Source organism: Piliocolobus tephrosceles, chromosome 5 (assembly GCF_002776525.5).
Source record: "Piliocolobus tephrosceles isolate RC106 chromosome 5, ASM277652v3, whole genome shotgun sequence".
In the NCBI taxonomy this organism is placed as follows: Eukaryota; Metazoa; Chordata; class Mammalia; order Primates; family Cercopithecidae; genus Piliocolobus; species Piliocolobus tephrosceles.
Window position 1 is genome coordinate 27,940,537 of NC_045438.1, and position 21,881 is coordinate 27,962,417.

General features: G+C 33.8%; 1 protein-coding gene across 1 annotated transcript in view; it reads left to right on the top strand.

The window, feature by feature from the left end:
• LAMA2 (laminin subunit alpha 2) overlaps positions 1-21,881 on the top strand; it is a 509,807-nt gene that overhangs the window by 161,935 nt on the left and 325,991 nt on the right. Inside the window, exons 11-13 of the mRNA XM_026454995.1 lie at positions 2,941-3,101; positions 16,425-16,565; positions 19,118-19,291. Of these exons, the coding sequence (XP_026310780.1) occupies positions 2,941-3,101; positions 16,425-16,565; positions 19,118-19,291 (476 nt within the window). The remainder of the gene's footprint in view (positions 1-2,940; positions 3,102-16,424; positions 16,566-19,117; positions 19,292-21,881) is intronic.

The window sequence follows — 21,881 nt, forward strand, 5'->3', positions numbered from 1 at the left end:
ATCTATCTATCTATCTATCTATCTATCTATCTATCTATCTATCTATCTACCTACCTACCTACCTACATATCTACCTACCTATCTATTTTTCTACATTTAATTTTATTCTGTATCTTCAAGTGTTCTGAACAGGAGGGGTTCTTTGAACATCCAGTCTACAATATTTCCAGAAATAAAAGTTAAGATAGGCATTGTTTAATACATGAAGTACTTCTCCATTTAGCCTTTTTCTGGAAATTTTAACATCAGAAGTAAATGTTAAACTATTTAATGCCTTTGTAAACTTTATTAAAATTATCAGATTTCTTTTCCATTTGGTCTATTGGTGTAATCTATTAGAAATGAACGTATTAACATTAAACAATATTTATATTTCCAGAGTATGTTCTACCTGACATCATAGAGGATCCTTTTAATGTACTTTAGGATTCAATTTGGAGTTTTGCTCATCTTGATTCATAAGTTAAATTGCCTGTGATTCAGACACCCACCAGTTGTGCTCCTTTGGCAAATCACTTAATTTCTCTATGCCTTATTTACCTCATCTGTGAAATGGAAAAATAATAGTGTCTGTCTCATACAGATATTTTGAGTACCAACTGAATTAACCATGTGTTTTGTGTAATGCTAAGTATAATGACTACCTTAAAATAAGTGCTATTTGAGTCTTAGCAGTTTTGTTTATTTTGTGTTATCATTTTTTGCATTTGGATATCAAGTTAAAATTAGCTTCATAAATTGAATTACATAGCTCTCCATTTCTATATGACCATAAGAGTTTCAAGTTTTGAAAACAGTCTGTAAAAATTAACTAGCATTACAGAAAACCAAACACCGCATGTTCTCACTCATAGGTGGGTGTTGAACAACAAGAACACATGGATGGACACAGGGAAGGGAACATGACACACCGGGGCCTGTCAGTAGGTGGGGGTCTAGGGGAAGGATAGCATTAGGAGAAATACCTAACGTAGATGACAGGTCGATGGCTACAGCAAACCACCATGGCACGTGGATACCCATGTAATAAACCTGGATGTTCTGCACATGTATTCCAGAACTTCAAGTATAATAATAAAAAAATTAACTAGCATTAAAAGATATTTGTGGTAGTTCTTTGATAATTTGTCCTCTTTTGATACCCTTGATTAGCTTGGTTTATAGTTTCCTTTTGCTGGCTTTTCTTTTTTTCAAATCTCTTTATTTCCTGTGGTGTTTATGTTTTCTCTTTTTTATACTTAAATGAATTGAATTTTAATTTATCTGTATTTTTTAAAGTAATGGAATATTTAAGCCTAGAAGTTTACTTTTGGGTACAGTTTTTTTTTCCCATACCCAATAAACATTAAGTTCCCTTTTTACTGCTATTATATTCTACCTGGATAGCTATTTATTTTTAATCAAAGTCTTGATTTTCTTTTTAACCCAAGAGTTACTAAAGATAAATATTTAGGTATTAATTCTTAAAATGGTTGAATTTTGCATAAAATTCTCTCATCATGTTTGATATTTGAAATTAATTTAATTCTAATTTTTGTGGCATTCGATACACATCTAAAAGTAGTAATTTATGTTAAGAAAATAAGCCTTAGATAATTTCTGCTTTGATAATTGAACATTTTTTATAGATTAGTCAATCATAAACTATGGTAAATATTTATAGTTATATACCACATAATATGTAATTCGACATTATTAGATTATTCAAATTTTCTGTTTTTTCTTACTTCATCTGTAAATATTTAAGATGAGTAAGTTAGCATCACTTTCAGCCATTGACTTTTAAACTTTTTATTTCCGATATCTTTTGTTGTCTACATATTTTTGTACTGATAATTAGTGCTTATTTGAAGCATGAACATAATAATTTAAATCATGTTTTTATTATATTTTTATCAGTGTAAAATGAGAGTTTGTCTTATTGAACCTAGTTTATCTGAGTTCTACTTTGGCCCTAATTAATATTTCACAACTGTTTTTTCTTTTCCATATGCTTTCTTGACACACATTCATTTCTTTTATTTGTAATATTCCTGTTCATTTTGTGTATCTCTTGTGCACATTACATGTTTATGTTTTTAATAAGAACAGTAAGACTATTTAACTCATTAGTATGTATTTAGTGTGCATTTCTGACACTAATTCTGTCATTCTGCTTTCTGCTTCCTCTCCCTAACGTTTCCTTGTCTTTTTTTCCCCCTCCTCCTTTCTTCTTTCTGATGGACTATATATACTACTGATCTGTTTTTATCTTCCTCCAGATTTTGAAGGTCTGTTAGTTGTATTAATTCATCCTGTATTTTTTCCATTTTTTTAGCCAAAGACATGAATAAACAGTGTCTTTTGTACTTCTCTATGTTAAAAAAGTTAATTTAAACTTTTCATTTCCCTCATCTATTCCTTCTTATCCCCAAAGTATCAATTCCCATGAACACCTTTATTTTCTTTAATAATACTGCCAGTGGCAATGTTCTTAGAGAATCATTGTTAAACTGTTGTTTTAAGTAGTATATCTTTATTCCCAAGGCTACTTGCACCTGTGATAGTCTGTTGGCGCAGGCTTGTTTCATGAGCCACTAGTTTTGCATTCGTTACTGCTTATTCTTCTCAATGTAGCATCATCAGCATCAGTGTTTGTGGAAATCACTCCTTGGTCATTGTTTTCTATAGTCGTAGTTTGGTAGATGCTTTGAGATTTCATCTTTCTTGTTTACATTTTTAATATTTTTATTGACACTTAGAAGATGCTATGTTTAGCCAATCATAGAAAGCTTTTAATTAAACCCTATGCTCTTTGGTTTTAACTTTTCTTTATTGATGTACATCAAAAATCTATTTTTGTGTCAAAATAGTCTTTTAAAGGTTACTATCATTAAAACTTTAAGAACGAAATTATGTGTTTGTTTTAGAAATGTTGATATGTGGCTCATCTTTCTTTAGGTTTGGCACCTGGATCCTGTCATTGCAAAACTGGTTTTGGCGGTGTGAGCTGTGATCGGTGTGCCAGGGGCTACACTGGCTACCCAGACTGCAAAGCCTGTAACTGCAGTGGCTTAGGGAGCAAAAATGAGGACCCTTGTTTTGGCCCCTGTAACTGCAAGGTACATTGTTTATTCCAGTAATGTCCCACTGTCAAGATAGAAGGTTATTTTTCTTGTCTTCTCTGTTGATTTCCTTGACATTAAGCAATTATAATGACTTCTGGAAGTATCCACTATCTGTTCTATATGTGGTGACCCTATAAATGTCTTTAAATGCCCACCAGGTTCACTGTAGCAAGATGTTTATAAGGCACTTATCTAAAAGCCTACAAATGCACAGAGGATAAAACACATTTAAAGGCTATGTTATTTTATAACAAAAACACTGTCACCCCATTGCCCAACTAGGGTGTTAATTTAAAAATATACGGCGCTAGAAATAGCAACCCTTTAAAACTAAAGTGCATTCAAATCTATTATACCTTTGCATCTAAATCAGAAATGAATTCTGTCAAGGGTTTTATTCTGAATTTTTAAATAAACTTCTAAAGGTTGAACCCAGGTAAGTCTTCCCATACTCACTACATTCAAATTTTTCTGTTTAATTATAAAAAATGTACGAAGCCCTAATGAAATTGATTAAAGGCTCAATATTTTCTTCCAAGAGTACTTTTAGAAATGCAACTTTCTTTGTTGTACATGCTCACCTAATAACAAATCATGTTAACACCAAGGGATGCATTACATCTGCAGCTTATAAACATTATGAAACATAGAGGCATGCACAAGTGAAAAATGAAAAGACTGATTTACTTTAGCTACGGTAATGAGTTCTATAACATTCTGACCAGACGGTGTATAACTACATTAGCTGAGAGAATGAACCATTCTTTGAAAAAGTTAGCATACCATACTAATGTAAAAATGAAAGTTACTACTTTTTTTCTTTAGTTTCAATTAAAGAGGGACCCTTATTAAAAATATTTTAACCTGTTAGTATTATCTTGGCAGCTATGAAATATTATATAGTTGTATTTGATACATGTGAGCCTATGTGTACATATAGAACCATTAAGCCACAATATAAGTAGCAAATATTAGTTTTAATGAAGTGTTTATGAATTGGGACAAGAATGTCTGGAAATATCAAGCTAAATATAATAATACTTACATAATAGGTTTATGTTACATCAGGGGCAATTTAGGAACCTATTTTGAACTACTGAAATAACAAAAGTCCTGTGGACACAGTAAGCAGAAAAGTCCACAAGCCTGTAGTAAAAAGTTGCCATGTCCTGGAATATAGTGAATTTTCTAATCTATTATATTTTATTCCAATATTATCTGAAATGAAAAATTGCTTGAGTCGACCAAGATTGTGTAGCAGTGTGTGAGTGATTGCTTGCTTAAGGACACCTCTCCTCTCCATCTTGTATGTCTTTGTGGGCAATCCTGCAGGCTCTTAGTGTATCTTCTCTAGTATTTATCAAAACATGCCTTGTGTGTGCTTTATTCTCTTTTCAAAACTCCACAGAAATCTCTAACCTTTACCACTCGTTCAAAGAAAGGACAGGCAAAACTAAGCTTAAAATGGAAAGAAACCTCCTGAGTTTCTGGAATACATAAAATCAAACAGGGAAGAAAAAGAAGTGGTTTGCTATACCTACCCCTCATACAATGGTGATGTCTGGTATTTGCAAGGAAAGGGAGTAACAAGTGAGTTCATTTTCTTTGGTAAAAATAGCGAGAAAGGCTAGAGCAAGAGAGCTGTAGTGATTAGCAGGGCTCCAAGGGAAAGCCCCTTGAGCTACTTACTGCCTGCTCTCAGCCGAACTCAATATTGTACTGAGATTGATTATAATCCTAATAAGAAAGATGCCTCCTGTGTAGACACTTGAAGCTCTACACAGACAATTAAAATGCAACAGTAAACAACAATTAAGAAATCATAAAAGAGAATGAAAATTAAGTAAATAGCATCATTAAAATAAATGCCTTTCAACCATGTGATATCTTAAATAGAAAATTGTAAGTTCTTACAAACTAAACTGTTTCAGGATTAAAAACTTGCAGAAAGCAAGTTTCATAAAACATCTACATAATTATAAAAATTACAAATTATATGCATATAACATGAATTATATCACAAAATTACATCATATCACAATAATATCACAATATGCCATGAAGAGTTACATCATAATGTGCATGCAATATACTACAATTAAGTGCCTACAGTCTCTTGTTTAAAAAATAATAAATAACCCAGCATTTCAACAAAATATGCATACAATTTAAATACTGAAAAGACAGTGTAGAGAGAAATGTAACAGTTCATACTGTTTCACAAAAACATGATTTGACATAGATGTGTCAACTGATTGTAAAAACAGCATGGACCACAATGCTGTCTAAGAAGCAAAATTTTATTGAGAGACTAAAATATTGGAGATATAAATTCAAATCAAATGACATATTTTTAGCAGAAGGGGAAGAATATACACATAAGTGTCCATGTATTTATATCCAAGTTAGTAACTTTAAATAAGTATTTATCTGTAAATAGAAATAATATAAATCACATGTGAAATAATGTGTATATAAGTATTCATCTCCAAAATGCATATTAACCTTAAATATTTATACCTTTATTCTCTTATACTGTAACATATGAGTTTTTAAATAATTTTTCATTAGAAAGAAATATCTCACTGAAGTGTGAAGACGTTTTTAAAAATGGCTTCATTAAGAAGTCTTGGGCCTAACTGTTTTTTGTTTCATAAATTTTAAATGACTGCTCTGTGATGAGTGCATTTCAGTTGAGGTTGTATTATTTTTCCTGTGGGTAAAATGACATACTGAGCTGATATGGACATCACTTCTCCCACTTTTGCTATTTTAAAAACACAGATATGCTGCATAAACATAGCAAATAGATTTATAAACATTTAGATTCAAGAAAGAAAGGGAAATTCCTAGATATCAGACCGAAGAGGGAAATCTAAGTTAAGCATAAGCAAAAGCTCAAGCTAAACTGAGCAACTGGGGTCATGGGGTGGGGGATGGGAGGCAAGTCTTAGTTCTAAGATCAGGGCTAAAGTTTGGAGTTCTACTGCCGTAACTAGGACTTGCCACTAGGATTTGGACCCACAGAGGGAAATTGAAGCTGAACTAACTGAAGCAGGGACACTAGAAATACTTTCAGACAGTGAAATGGGGGCTAGAAAATTCTTCCTGCAAGCCTACAGAGGTAGCTAGAAAACTTTTTTTTAGGGCCTCTGAATGGGTAAAGGTTACTACCTTGTGTAGGACCAAATCCCCAAACCTGTGTGCCACATGGGAATGGAATCCAGTTTTATTCTCCCTTTATGTGCTGGAATTCTTCAACAAGTCAAGGAAATGGTATTCCCATAGGAAAAATAATATAGCCTCAACTGAAAATGATCTCATCACAAAGCAAGTAAAGTACACAAAAGGAAAATAACTACAAAAGGAAACCAGCAGCCACAAAAATAAGAATATTTGTACACAAAGAACTAGAAAGGATAGTCTGAAAGAAGTTTTATATTCATAAAAATCTGTGATAATATTTTTATCACATAAATCATAAAAATATGTTTAAAATATACAATTGTAAAAGCATGATTAGAAGATTGAAGAATAAACAAAGAAGGAATAGAAAAAAATAAAACAGATGCTATATTAAAATTCAAAAGTAATCAGGTTTGGAAAAGAAACATAAGTAATTTACTTCCAGAAATGAAAAAAATATGTATAGTCATTGAAATTAAAAATTCAATGATTGGGTTAAACAAGAGATGAGAAACTGCAGGATAGAAAATCAGAAATATAGACCTGAAAAAATTACCTATAAATTGACATAGGGAAGTAAATAGATATGATGCTAACTGACTCATAGAATGATAAAATTCAACGGAAGTTTAGCAGAAGTTGACAAAGAAGAGATTAGAAGAAGTTGAGGAGAAAAAATACTCAAAAAAAAATGAAGGAGAAAAGAATGATCATGAATTAAAAACTATTATAAATCCTCAGTTTGAGGATGATAAAAAGTAATCTCACCCATAGCAGAAAATCTGTCAACCAGCAAGACAAAGAGAAAAATATTAAAAGTGGGGGCAAATATCTTTATTGTGAGTGTTTACCACTCACAGTCCAACTTCATTGAAAGAAATATTAAATAATATGTGTCCTTTAGTAAGAATATTGAACCCATAAGACATTTTAACTGCATTATAGCCTAGAAGAATCTATCTATAAAAAACAGTAGTATTTCTATATGTCAATGACAAGCACATAGAAAATATAATAAAAATATTTAGAATAGCGACCAAAACTTTGTGATACCTAAAAATAAATGTTTTTAAAATTGAGATAATTTTTAAAGGTTATTGAAGAACATAAAATTCTAAATGAGCAGACAGCTGACATCACCAAGTACCAGTGAAAATCTGTGAAAGTTTAAATGTTTACCATTTCTATTAATAGAGTTAATTAGTATCACAATTTAGGAGGGCAATATGGCATTATTTAGTAGCTTTGAAGGTGATAAAACCCTGTCAACCAACAATTTCACATCCAAATGTTTACCCCAAAAAACTCTTAAAATATGTACAGAGAAACCATCTAAAAAGTGCTCAACGTAGACTGACTTACTATGATGAAGATAAGAAAAATAAATAAATAGCAAAAATAAATTGTCATATTCCCTTTAGTCTGATAAAAAACCAGTTAAAGTGAATGAAATAGGTCTTCATGTATAAACAATGATAAATTTCAGAAATTTCAGGTGGAAAAACAATGTCATTATGCTATTATTTATATCAAGTTGTAAAACATAAAACAATGCTACATTGTTTGTGAGCACATACGTTATAATTTAAAAATTTAAATACACTTGTAGGGTAAGTACTAATTTTAGAATAGTAGTTACCTCTAAAGAAACAGGAAAGGGAATAAAACAGAAGTGAAATGAGATTCATTTGTATCTAAGTATCATTGCTTTAAAAATATATCTGAGGCAAATATAAAATATGAATGTTTCGTTACCTCTAGGTTGCATGGGTAATGCATGTTATATGTGCTTTTTGAATGTCTTAAAATAATTTCTAATTTAAAATTTCTTTAATTGAATGTAAAAAAGAATTCCAGATTTAAAATGAGGTGAATGAAATTTTTAATACAATGTCAACTACATTATTACATTTTACACATAAAATTTTCTCTTCAACAATGATATTACTGAACATTATCATCATCATATTTCAAAATGTTAAAGGAATGCTAGCTCAAGACACTAAAATGTTTATAATATTTTTGCATTGTTAAAAATGTTGAAATTTCTGTCTCTTATGAATTACAAGAGGCAAGTCAATTTCAGATATATGACAAGTCATTGAATATAAGTGCTGTCTGACTCTCAGTATTTGTTTATTTTAAGTACCATATGCTAGAAATTGGCTCTTTTGCAGTTTGGTGTCATATTATTTATGCAAAATCAGTTGGTTTGTAGAATCTCACACATAATATAAATTGACCTTGATCTAGGTAGGAACATGTGCTTTTACTTTTATCAAAGTCTTATAATAGAAAGTAGAAGTAGAATAGAAGTAGAAGACTAGAAATTAGAGTCTGTATTTTCATATTGTTTTCCTTTGTTTTTATTGCATTTTTCCATTAAGTCCTCACAGGCCCATGAGACTATGTGATCTGGCCTTGGCTTACCTTTCCAGAATGTTCTTGAGTTTCAGTCAGTGTTTTTCAGCTTTGCTTAAATTTCTTGAGTCTATTAGTTCTTTGTAGCATCTGGAATTTTATAAGTTCTATTCGGATTGCTTGGGAAATCTCATTTCTAGCCCTATTCCTTTGCTTAGCCAGGCATTTTTAATGGCTCGGCTTAACTTCAACTTTCTCAGGAAAGCTGCCCCGGCATCCTCAAATCATATCATTCTCATGGCATAATCACTTTTCAAACCTTTTTCTTTTCTTTTATGATCTCATAATTATTAATTCTGTTTTATGTCTATCTTACCTCTGGTGATGATATGGACCCTATGTATTTTCTTTATCATTGCACAATAAGAAGATAACACAATGACTCATACAAAAGAAAGATGGAAGGAAGAGAACTAAAATCTCGTGAAGCTTTAACTGTCATTTATCCTTTCTGATTCTATTTTTTAATCTATGAAATGGTGTTATTGAATCTTTTCTGCCTTTCAATAGGTTTAATTATAACATTGAAGCCCCGTACAAATATAAAGTATAACTATAAATACCTATTGGATTACTTTTTGTTGTTGTTTATATTGCTTTTCTCAAGCAGAGATAAGTTTCTGTTCTTTTTCCCTGAAAGGATTTTTATGGTGTGTTAACATTTTTATTGGTTTTGGATTTCCCCCTTCTTTTTCATTTGTGTACAGGAATGGTCACTTCATTAACTTGTAGACTTGATTCCTGGGTATTTTTTCAAATGGCCTTCAATGGTACATTTAATCCTGAATCTAAATTACAGATGTAGAATTTTTGGCATAAAAAGTTCATGCAGGAATTTATCTCTTGCAACAGCTACAGTTCAAATAACATTATGTTAGCCAATTTTTTACATTGACAGACTCCTTGATCAAACTTTGGAAAGGCTTCTCTGAGTCCTCTTTTTGATGAGGCCTCCTCGTTGAGCCTTATCCTCAAACCTAACTTGGTTATAGCAAGAATTCTGCTAAGTCAGTGTGTGAATAACCCCTTACCCTTGATATCTGATCCCCCGGCCTGTCTTCAACAAGAATCCTGTTCATGTGGTTTAGCAAGAATCCCCCGTATCCCTGATGTCTCTTCTTAATGATTGTTCACCCCAATCCTTGCTCTGTGGCTATAAATCTCCACCCTGTTCCTTGGCTGTGAATCCCTACTTGTTCATGTTGTATTGGGAATGGAGGCTAGTTCTTTACTAAGGTCGCTTTTTCCCTATTGCAGTAGTTTCTCACTGAAGCCTATTTTCATTGTTTTAACTGCTGTCCAGCTCTGGTTCTGTTTCATACTATTAAAAGCTAAACTTGTGAAAAGTGAGAACTAATGTTTATGCATTTCCTTCTCCTCCCTAACCCATCAACTATTATCTAGCCTTGGAAAAGTGTGTTTTAGGAGTAGTCCTCAACAAATACTGCTAATTAACTAATTATCCTTGTTTTGTTCACCTCTTTTAATACTAGGATGCATTAGTATCAAGGTCATAACAGAAGAAAACCTGTAATTAACTACAAACTACCAAAAAACCAAGCATGACTGAGAAATTCCTGAAGCAATTATCACAAAAAAATAACTTAAATGTCACTGGATCTATTCCTGGTAACTTTGTCAGTAGTACTCCCAGCTGACTAACAATCACAGTTCAATATGTATTGCTGAAGTTGTACCTAATTTATAAGGCAGTAGCTTCCATGAGAAAGAATACAAGAAAACTAATGTCACTGTATTTCTCCAGAGAAAAACTGTACTAAGGAAACTACAGCAAAAAGAAAATTGATGTCAACACAATAGTATCTCACTTCAAGAAATCAAAAATAAAAGAACTTAGTAAAATTTTTCTAATTCAACTTTGTTTTTAAAGGGAAAAGAGAACTAAAAAAAAAAAGGCAGCCATGATAAGTTTTTTGTAGCATAGGCCACAACATTGAACTACGTTCAATGGAAATAGATGTCTAAAGCACACATTTCTTCCTAAAAGAATGAAAACTGGTTCTTTGCGGGACAAAAATATCATTGATTTTATGTAAAGGCAAACATTCACATGGTGCATCTGTACATAAAATATATCTGGAGTATTAAAGCTTCATGGTGGGGATGATTATGAAAAAATGGCTATATAGGTTCTGTAGGGACATGATAATAAAAAATAGATTAAGTAGACTGAAAACACTAGTCTAAAGTGAAGTAACGTTTTAATATCATAATATGTGAGAATATAAAAGTATTTATGTGTGGATTATTTACAATGGAAAAATGAATATTATCTATTGGGAGAACCTGCCCCCAATATTTCAACATAGGTTCTTTCTATTTTCCCTAAGTGTTGACTGGTCTGAGAAATAAAGAGAAAGAATACAAAGAGAGGAATTTTACAGCTGGGCCTCTGGGGGTGACATCACATATCGGTAGGACCGTGATGCCCACCTGAGCCTCAAAACCAGCAAGTTTTTATTAAGGATTTCAAAAGGGGAGGGAGTGTATGAACAGGGAGAGTTCACAAAGATCACATGCTTCAAAGGGCAAAAGGGAGAACAAAGATCATGTGCTTCTGAGGAAACAGGGCACAGATAAAGGCAAAGATCACAAGGCAAAGGGCAAAATTAGAATTACTGATGAGGGTCTATGTTTAGCTGTGCATGTATTGTCTTGATAAACATCTTAAACAGCAGAAAACAGGATTCGAGAGCAGAGAACTGGTCTGACCTCAAATTTACCAAGGGGGGGTTTCTTCCCCACCCTAATAAGCCTGAGGGTACTGCAGGAGATCAGGGTATATTTCAGTATTTCAGTCCTTAATCTCAACTGCATAAAACACACACTCCCAGAGCAGCCTTTATAGACCTCCCCCCCAGGAATGCATTCCTTTCCCAGGGTCTTAATTATTAATATTCCTTGCAAGGAAAAGAATTCAGTGATATCTTCCCTCCTTGCACGTCCATTTATAGGCTCTGCAAGAAGGAAAATACAGCTGTATTCTGCCTGACCCCACAGGCAGTCAGACCTTATAGTTGTCTTCCCTTGTTCCCTGAAAATTGCTGTTATTCTTTTCTTTTTCAAGGTGCACTGATTTCATATTGTTCAAACACACATGTTTTACAATCAATTTGTACAGTTTAACACAATAGTGGTCTTGAGGTGACATACCTTCTCAGCTTACGAAGATAACAGGATTAAGAGAGTAAAGTAAGACAGGCATAAGACATTATAAAAGTATTAATTTTGGGAACTGATATGTGTCCATATTAAAATGAAATCTTCACAATTTGTGTTCCTCTGCTGCAGCTCCAGCCGGTCCCTCAGTTCGGGATCCCTGACTTCCTGTAGCACTTATCAATTCATATTTCATTTTATTAATATAATTGATTAGAATAATGGTATAGAAATAGCAAAAGTCAAATATTTGGTTTTAAGAAAATATGGTGATATAAGGGAATGAATATTAATCTCTAGAGTGGAAGTCTGTAGCATTCTAGAAATTACCCTGTTTTATAGGCTTTAGTGTGAAAGTTATCATTAACTATGCAAATTGAAAAGAATCACTAATGGACTCTATACAAATAAAGTGTTAAAATGAATTTATTGGATCAATAGGAGTTTCCCAGTAGGAATGCTGAGAGATTTAATACATTAGACTCCATTTTGTTTAGATTAACAGTTAAAACAACTTTAAATTTTTTTATTAAATTATGGTTTTGCAACCATTGAAGTACAGACAAATAAAAAAAGAAAGATTAATTATATGTTAATAACTTTTTTAAATTCATCAGTACAAATAAGTTATAGAATTATAAAGGAACATAGAAATCTCATGATGATTAAAATAACATTCAATCTGGAAGGTACAAGACTTTTACCATCACCATTTGATATTTAGGGTCAATTATATTCCCATCTGTGCTTTAGGGACTGAATTGGATGATAGTAATAAGGTATAATATATGGTCTGTGCCAATCTTATAAACGGCAAGAAAAGAATAAAATTATGGTTTTACTGTTTGTATTTATTTATCTATTTACTTATTTCAATAAATGCCCGTTAGTAGATATTTTTACATCTGGAGACATTCTTACATCTGGAAGAGGACAGCGTGGTAGTACCCTATTTTAGTCTTATGAAAGTCTTGGGATACATCTTTTTTGCTCAACCCTATGGTTTTTCTGCCTTATTTTTTTCTTCAGGTGCATAGTGGACTCTGGTGATGAATTTGGTGTCAGATCCAGAACATGTTATCTGTATGCCTCTTAAAACAGTGATTTTCTTCCACCTTGTGATATACTTATCTGAAATCAGCCTCATCAGAAAGTACATAGGGAAACTATCGTGACTCTATTTCTCCAGGTAGAAACTGTGCTAAGGGAACTATAGCAAAAAAGAAAATTCCTACTTCCTTTGCTATAATCCTCTTGAGGGCATTTATATTTTATATTCTGATATCTCATATGTCTTGTATATAGTAGTTCAGCTATAAGGTAATGAACGAATAATATAAAGAATAAAGCAACAATAAGAAATAATGTACAGAGCATTTATTCATAATTTGATATTGATATTGATATTGATAACAGAGGAAGTGAAATTATTCAAAGAGCTCAATCATAAAGCTAATGGCTCACTTGCAAGCTGGGAATCAAAAAAAATTTAAGTCCTAGAATATTCATATCAAGAAGATCTTCCAAGAATAAGCCAGGAATGCAATTAGGAGCTGACTCATGGATGACAATGGTTGATGAGTCACAAAGAAACTTTGTAAAAACAATGATGTCCCTGGAGACACATAGAAAGAATTGGAACTAGACTGTCAAGATCATGTATATTAACAAGCTAGTAGAAGGCAGGAAACTTTGGTCTCTATGAAGATGTGCACAAAAGTCCCGGAACACAGTACTTCTGTGTTAGAATTGTGCTACTCTAAATTATATAACATATACTCTGTAATGTAATAAAGAAAGATTTCTTTAAGCCAATGTCTCACATTTTATAGATATTTTACCTGCTACTGCCAACTTAAGTGATTCAAGTATAGTTCTGTTGATTTATCTCCTAATGAACAACCACTGATGACTTACCAATTCCTAAGGAATAACTCTTAGGTTGGGCTTTCTGAGGGCAGAGCCCTGGATCTCAAGTACCAAGTGAAGTTCTAGCATATAGGAAGTATTCAATGCAAGGCTGAGTATCCCTTATCCAAAATGCTTGAGGCCAGAAATGTTTCAGATTTTGGATTTTTTCAGATTTTAGAATATTTGCAGAATACATACTGACTGATCATTCCTAATCAGAAAATCCAAAATCTGAAATGCTCCAATGAGCATTCCTTTTGAGCATCATATATGTGCCCCCAAAGTTTCAAATTTTGAAACATTTCAGATTTTGGATTTTCTGATTAAGGATGCTCAACCTGCACATTTGTCTTGAAAAATAAATAATGAATGAACCTCCAACTTTTAAAATGAATTCTTGTTCCCAATGTCTTTGCTAACATGGGTCTCTCATTCTGTCTATGTCCACAAGTTGAATTTTTAAACCATGCTTCAAGGATCAGGTCAAACTCCACTCCTGTCATAAAGCTTCCTTAAGCCTTACAGCAGAAATTAGTGCTACCTCTATGTTCCCATAATTTAGTTCATTTCTCAGATGCACTTACCATATTCCACCTTGCATTATAGTTGATTGTGAGTATATCTTTTTACCCAACTAGATATTGGTTTTTAAGGACAAAGACCTTGACTTATTTATCTTCATAGTGCCTAGGATTCCTACCCTAATATGTTGCTTCAGGTTGTTAAATAAAATTGAATATGAAATTATTTAATCATATTTTTTCAAGGTCATTTTACTAGGGTAAAATGGAGCTAAGGAAAATGTAGCTAGTGTCTGCAAATTTCTCATTGTTGAACTTAGTCTGAATCTCAGAATAGTGGCATTATAAGCTTTCAAATTAGAGTAAATGAAAAGTAGATTAGACCAAGCGCATAAGAACACAGTGTACAGAACAGCTGTACTGTGTCCTCAACGGAATAAACTAAATCATAATTACGGATATGTTTCATCTTTCTTGCCTTTATACTCTTTTGAAGATGCTCTCAACTTCAGTGCTTTGGGGGTTTATTTGTCACTGTAAGTCTGAAATTAGTTTGATTAGTTTTGCTGATATCTATCATTTGAAAATGTCTGAAATCTGCCTTAAAAAGTAAGCTGGCAAAAATCTTATGGCAGTGCTTAGTGAAGTTCCCACATAGAAGGGGCTGAGTTTGTAAATGAGTCATAATAATTCAGCATCAAAAAGTTAATTTAAGACAAATTATTCTCTTGGATATAAGGAGGACCGCTTTCTTTATTGTTAAAATTTTCTCCTTATATTTTCATGCTGTTTTTCTCTTCTCTTCTGATTTTCCTTATACGTTCTCTGATTTTATCATCCCTATCTTCTGCTCAATCTGGGTTAGTTTAAAGATGTTTTTATTAAGCTCGTATTCTGTGTATAGCACTTTGCTATGCATGAAAAACATGACAGCCAAGAGATTTATTTGAACTTAGTAAATTTGATGAAGCTAATGCTCAATGCTGTACCAGGAACCATGTTATTTTCTCAGACTATAAAGATAAGTAAGACAGAATTTCTACCTCTGAAAAGATTATGGTAGATAACTAGAGAGAACAATCTTTGAACAACGCTTTTTGTGGTTGTGATAGGGTAATGTATAAAGGGCCACGAAAACTATGTTGAGAGAGAAGTTAGTTGTCCAAGGGAATTTATTAAAAAGCCTCAGAACTGATAATAAGGGAATTCAAGGAAGAGGGGAAATGTAGAGAAAATGTGTATGTAGGGAATATTACAAATCTGTTTCCTGGAAAGCAGGATGCCTTCATTTAGAAGTATTAGTCAAGATTAACTGCTCTTTAAATTGAGAGATTACATCCTTCCCTGTTTATCATTATAGGGTCGGCTTTCACTGGCCTGAGTCCACATTTTAGGCTCAACTATATACAAATAAATTTTCAGTGTACTGAGAGTAGGATTAATGAAACCAGTCTGGAGAGCAGTCACAGAATGAGAATAGCTCTTTCCCATAGTATCACTATGTGACTGACTGATTGTTCTGATGTGTTACAGAAAACACTGTAAAAAGTTAACCAGGAGAAAACTTTTCTACCTTTCTACTTTATCTAATCTTTACCCCAGTTTCTCTACCTGTCAAGTTCCCATGCTTGTGTCAAATGTACATATTTTTAATCTGAAATGTAAAAAGTATTTATAACTGGTGTGATATCAGTGTTCTATTATACATCCATGAATTAATGTCTTTAATTTTACCATAAAATTAAATGAAGTACCTCAATAACAGAACAGTGAACCTAACTGGCCCCATTTTAGTCTAATTCATTCCTGCACAGGTATTTATCATGACATTTACTCTACACTCAACCTACATGAAGATCAAAATAGTCATTTTTACGAGAGTAGATTTGCATCCAGTAATCTTTCTCACCAGTGTAATTAGAAAGGATATGGCTTAATATAGAGCTTTCGAGCAGATTTTTAAAAATATCATTATACTTTAAATATAGTTGAGAGGGTAAAATGAAGAATGTACAGTTAATATTTTCCTATAGAGACATGGACACAGCTCATAATGTTGAAGGATACCTCTGTTGCTGATACATCTCTTTATTTTCAGGAGAATGTTGAAGGAGGAGACTGTAGTCGTTGCAAATCCGGCTTCTTCAATTTGCAAGAGGATAATTGGAAAGGCTGCGATGAGTGTTTCTGTTCAGGTGTTTCAAACAGATGTCAGAGTTCCTACTGGACCTATGGCAAAGTAAGCAAGCACCATTTGGTTCTGTTTGCTGCCCCATCAGCCTTCCTTGTTGCTTTCATTGTGGTTCCTTTGTAAGAAATTTTTACATACTTTTTTCTGATAGTGAACTTCTACATAAAGTTACATGAAGAAGTAATGGAATTTTCTTCAAATGCTATTCTGTATTTTTGCTCAAAGCCTTTGAGGTTGTATTTGTAATATTGTGTAGACTAGAATTTCTTAGAATAGGTAGACATAGTCTTTTTAGTGTTCATGATTACTCTATGAAACAGTAATGCAATTAAGGTTTCAACTCCAAGGGTGCAAGATTTAAGAGAGAAAACACGACATTGTGATATGAATTATATTTTCCATTTACTAGTATGTTTGTATACAAGTTGAGAAAAACTCTTTATCATCTATGTACATAATACATATTATCCACCAACCCTTTAGTTACTATTTGATGTTACCTAGGCTCTTTCATCATTAAAAGGGGACATTAAATGTAGACAATACCTTCATTCTGAGTTGGCTTGAAAAACGATAAAACTATTTAATAGCAACTGAAATTTTCTTTTTTTCTTTTTTTTCTTTTTTTTTTTTTTTTTTTTTGAGATGGAGTCTTGCTCTGTCACCCAGGCTGGAGTGCAGTGGTGCAATCTCGGCTCACTGCAAGCTCTGGTTCCTGGGTTCACACCATTCTCCTGCCTCAGCCTCCCAAGAAGCTGGGACTACAGGCGCCCGCCACCATGCCCGGCTAATTTTTTGTATTTTTTAGTAGAGACGGGGTTTCACCATGTTAGCCAGGATGGTCTCGATCTCCTGACCTCGTGATCCACCTGCCTCGGGCTCCCAAAGTGCTGGGATTACAGGTGTGAGCCACCGTGCCCGGCCTAAAAATTTTCTTTCTTTAACATGAATGTCTTTACTTTTCTAACTTCACTGTCTACACTACTTAATGCCTTTTCAACTCTGTGCAGACAGCATGTTGTCTCCCTATACAGAAGAGTGTCAGAGGAAAACGGGACCTTCTGGGAATTTTACACAGCCTATGTGGCTGGACTTAAGAGTGCAGAATGGTAGGAAATGGGCTGGAGAGAGAGAGAAGTCTAGAGTGGGGAATGAGAAGCTAGAACTTATAGGGTTGAATATGCTAAGAATTTGAGATATTTTACTTGGAGTGTCACTGAAGAATTTTAAGCTAAGGACTGACATTATCAGAGTTGTGTTTTATAAAGACTGCTATTTAGATAAACTATTTCCTAAACAATTCTTCCTTTCAACTTTAATCAGCGGGCTAATCCTGAACAGAGCTATCAAATAGTTTCTCTGCCTGCAGTGCTTTTAAGTCAAACCTCGTATTATGAAATATTATCTATACTTTATCAACTATATTGCTTTCAGAGCAGACTTCAAAGAATCAAGCACAGATGGACATCTAGTCTAACTTCCTCATTTTGTTTATAAAGTCCCACCCCACCCTCCAGACTACTCCACTGACAGATCAAAGTTTCATAGCCAGCCAAGGGGCAGAGCTGGTACTTAAGCTTTGATCATCAGATGCTAGAGACACAGAATCCCACTCAACTGTCTTAGAATGCCTCAAGAGTGATGTTAGAAAGGGAAGAAGAGCAAGGAATATATTACTTATTGTCCAGCAAGTCAACAGGTTGTACCTGGTTTCTATTTCTCATTTAACCAAAGGAATCTCAGTGATTTCACAGCTTTGGGATAAGCAGAGTCAAATAATCTATGAAGAAATTTTAAAACATATTTCAGCCACACAGAGTCACCCTTAGCATTCTGCTTCCCATCACCCACGACATGAAGCAGCTCATGCATGTCTAGTAGGTTCCTGAGAGCTGGTACCCTAAGCTATCAGTAATTAGTGTTTTGTCCTGACTGGGTAGGATGCTTTAAATTAGACATGTACCTGTGGGCCTGAACTTGGCTAGAGCATAAAGATGTAAAAAGAAATCATTATGCATTCCCTGATTCCTCCTTTAAGGTTCCTTCCATTTCTGGGTCAGGGATCTAGGCTGTGGGTCCCCACAGAACTTCTGACCCTGTTTGAAGGAATACATACAGTATTGCGAGGTGTTGTCATAGTAACAGGCCAGTGGGTTCAAATATCCTTAAGCCTCAAAGTAGAAATTTTTCTAAAAGCAACAAGAAATTACTAGTGGAGTAAAAAATATGGAACTGAAAGTCCAACTGTTTGATTAAGTGTATGTTATAACCGTTGTATGACTTTGAGTGAGTTTCTATTTTTAAGAAAGTGGTTAATGGAATCACAATTTTTTAAAAAGCATAAGTTCAATGAAAACAGATTATTATAGAATACCTTGGAAACTCCTAGAAACATCGAGGAAAAAAAAAAAAAAAACAATGGAAACCTACGTGAGTACATATGTCTAATGATATTCATAATGCTCATGTTTTTTTTTAAATGTTTGTAGTTTTGTGTTTTTTTTTATATATTTCCAAAAGTAGACATGACCAGGAACATGAAAGAAAATGAAGCTTAGAGATATTTTTTTAAATTAATGATGATGTGTGTTTTCTCTAAGATACAAGATATGAGTGGCTGGTATCTGACTGACCTTTCTGGCCGCATTCGAGTGGCTCCCCAGCAGGACGACTCGGACTCACCTCAGCAGATCAGCATCAGTAACGCGGAGGCCCAGCAAGTCCTGCCGCACAGCTACTACTGGAGCGCACCAACTCCCTATCTGGGAAACAAAGTAAGTCCACGCTTGATTCCCGCTATTCTGCTTTAACTGACTGATTGTGAGAATGGGTTTTAGTTGGCAATTCTTTTAGAGAAAGACAAAATTAAATACACACTGAATTGGATTGCCAGAACCAGCTAAATCACATTGAGTTGGGTGTTTCTTCCATATTGCACAAGATCTTAACGAGCCACGGCATCCCTAATATGCAACTTTGTATAGTTGATGTTCTATGTAAACTTTTTGAATGGGCAAATAGATTAATGAAGCCTCTAGGGTATTTTGTAAAGCAAATTATAGTTATTGGAAGAAACTGTATTGTGCTTATGTGAAAAGAACTGTTTTCTAGAGTTGTTTATGGTGGGATACTTACTGAAGGTTTTCTCATCTGTTTCTATTCCATTACAAAACTGATACTCAAGAGATTTACTTTTCCTTCTACCTGATATGAATGTTAATTGGAAAAGAAATGTATTACATAACTAATTAAATGCTTGCCATGAGGCTTATGTAAACAACATATTTCCTGGAGCTCAGACAGAAACTACCCTAAAAGTGCCAGATTGGAAGCACATGTTTGTTTTAAAGCCCACACATATGTAAAAACATACACAGATAAACAAATGTAGCAGCCTCAGACATACAGGCTTATTTTTTTCTGTTGTGGATTATGTCTATCTAGATAGATATCCTGCAGTTTAGAATTTTAGTTTATCTTGCCTAATACTTCGTTGGAAACAAAATTCGGTGACTTCTTTATAAACGTGAATACTTGCTTGTTGTGTGAAAGTTAATACTTTCTCAGCTGATAGTTAAAATACCTGATCACACCAGAAGCTGTGATGGGAAAATCCCTTCGTGAATTGATGCTGTTTAAGCCTAGTTTACACCTAACAAAATATAGCATTATTTATGAAGAAATCATCATTGATTAAGCAAATAAAAGTATGTTTATAGTCAGTGGTTTTCTTGTATGGCATGTGAGTATTGAAATAGAAAAACTTAGTATCTCATATGCTACTCAGTGAATGGGAACTTGTGGTGTTGGCTGGTTGAAACATTTTTAACTCATGGCCGGTTTCTTATTTTTAATAGACCTCTAAATGCTATTACAAAAAGTATGTAAATGTCTAAAACACATTTTCAATGAACATGTATTCTAAGAGACAGCGTATGCTGCATAAAATTCAATAGCTGTAATAAAAATCAAATTAAACTTCTATTTGCAAGGCCCTTTACAGCAAGAAGTCATTTTATCCTATTCTATTTAGGAAACTCTGGTATTCCCAAAAAGAACAAAATAGCACGTAAGACTTGAATTTCTACTGCTTAAAATTGTGAAAAAAATATAAAAATGTACTGTCAATTAAAAAAAAAAAAAAAACTACTCTGAGGAGTTGCAAGAAGAGCCTTAGGTCAAAACTGGATGAATTTCAGAGGTCTTATTTCTTATATGATGGCAACATTTATTTAAAGTAGCTTATAATAGAAATATTCTTTACCAGATTTTCCATCCTTTCTTCTTTGGTCATATGCATTTTTTTTCTGTTGGCTGACAGTCAAACTGACAGAAGGAAAGCAAGCAAATGGAATATTCGATAGAATCAGAACAAAGAATTTGGACATCCCATGAGTAGTTGTTGGTTCCCGAAGATAACTTCCCTTATCCTGGTTGAAATGTTTGTTTCTTATAACCCACAATGAAGCTCTTCATATTCCCCTACCGATCATTTTCACATCAAAACGCTGTTCTTGCCTGTGCTGCCATTTCCATTCGGTGAACAAAATAACAGTAACAGGGTGTGCAAATTGTTTGAATATGGAGGACATTTTTAATGTAACGTGAAGCCCTTGGTGGTTTACTGTCAGGCATCTCAGTATGAATGAAACAATTTGCCTTAATAACTGAACCATATAAATTTTTGATACTACAATAATACTGCAAGCTCTCAGAAATTACCACAGTACATCTTAACTGTCATGTCACATCACGTAAATTATAGTCATGATGACATGCTTAGCTTGGTTGATTTAATATCTTGCTAAGGAAATGGAAAATTGTAGGGCTTTGTCGGTAAATTCAATAAAGCCACTTTTCTAAATAGCTGAAGCTAAATTCTTTTTTTTTTTTTTTTTTTTTTCAAAACAGAGTCTCGCTCTGTTGCTCAGGCTGGAGTGCAGTGGCATGATCTCGGTTCCCTGCAAGCTCCGCCTTCCGGGTTCACACCATTCTCCTGTCTCAGCCTCCCTAGTAGCTGGGACTACAGGTGCCCGCCACCACACCTGGCTAATTTTTTTTTATTTTTAGTAGAGATGGGGTTTCACCATGTTAGCCAGGATGGTCTCGATCTCCTGACCTCATGACCCACCTGCCTTGGCTTCCCAAAGTGCTGGAATTACAGGTATGAGCCACTGCACCCAGCTGAGGCTGAATTCTTTACCAGTAATTGCTGGTCGAATCAGAACCATTGCCAGAATCTGACAGAAATAGCATATCAAGATACAAATGCATCTGCTTACATGTTGAATTTTATTTACATCCATGACCAGGAGGCTATGGTCCATAATCCTTCCTCTGCTTTTTTAGTGTTATTTCCTAATC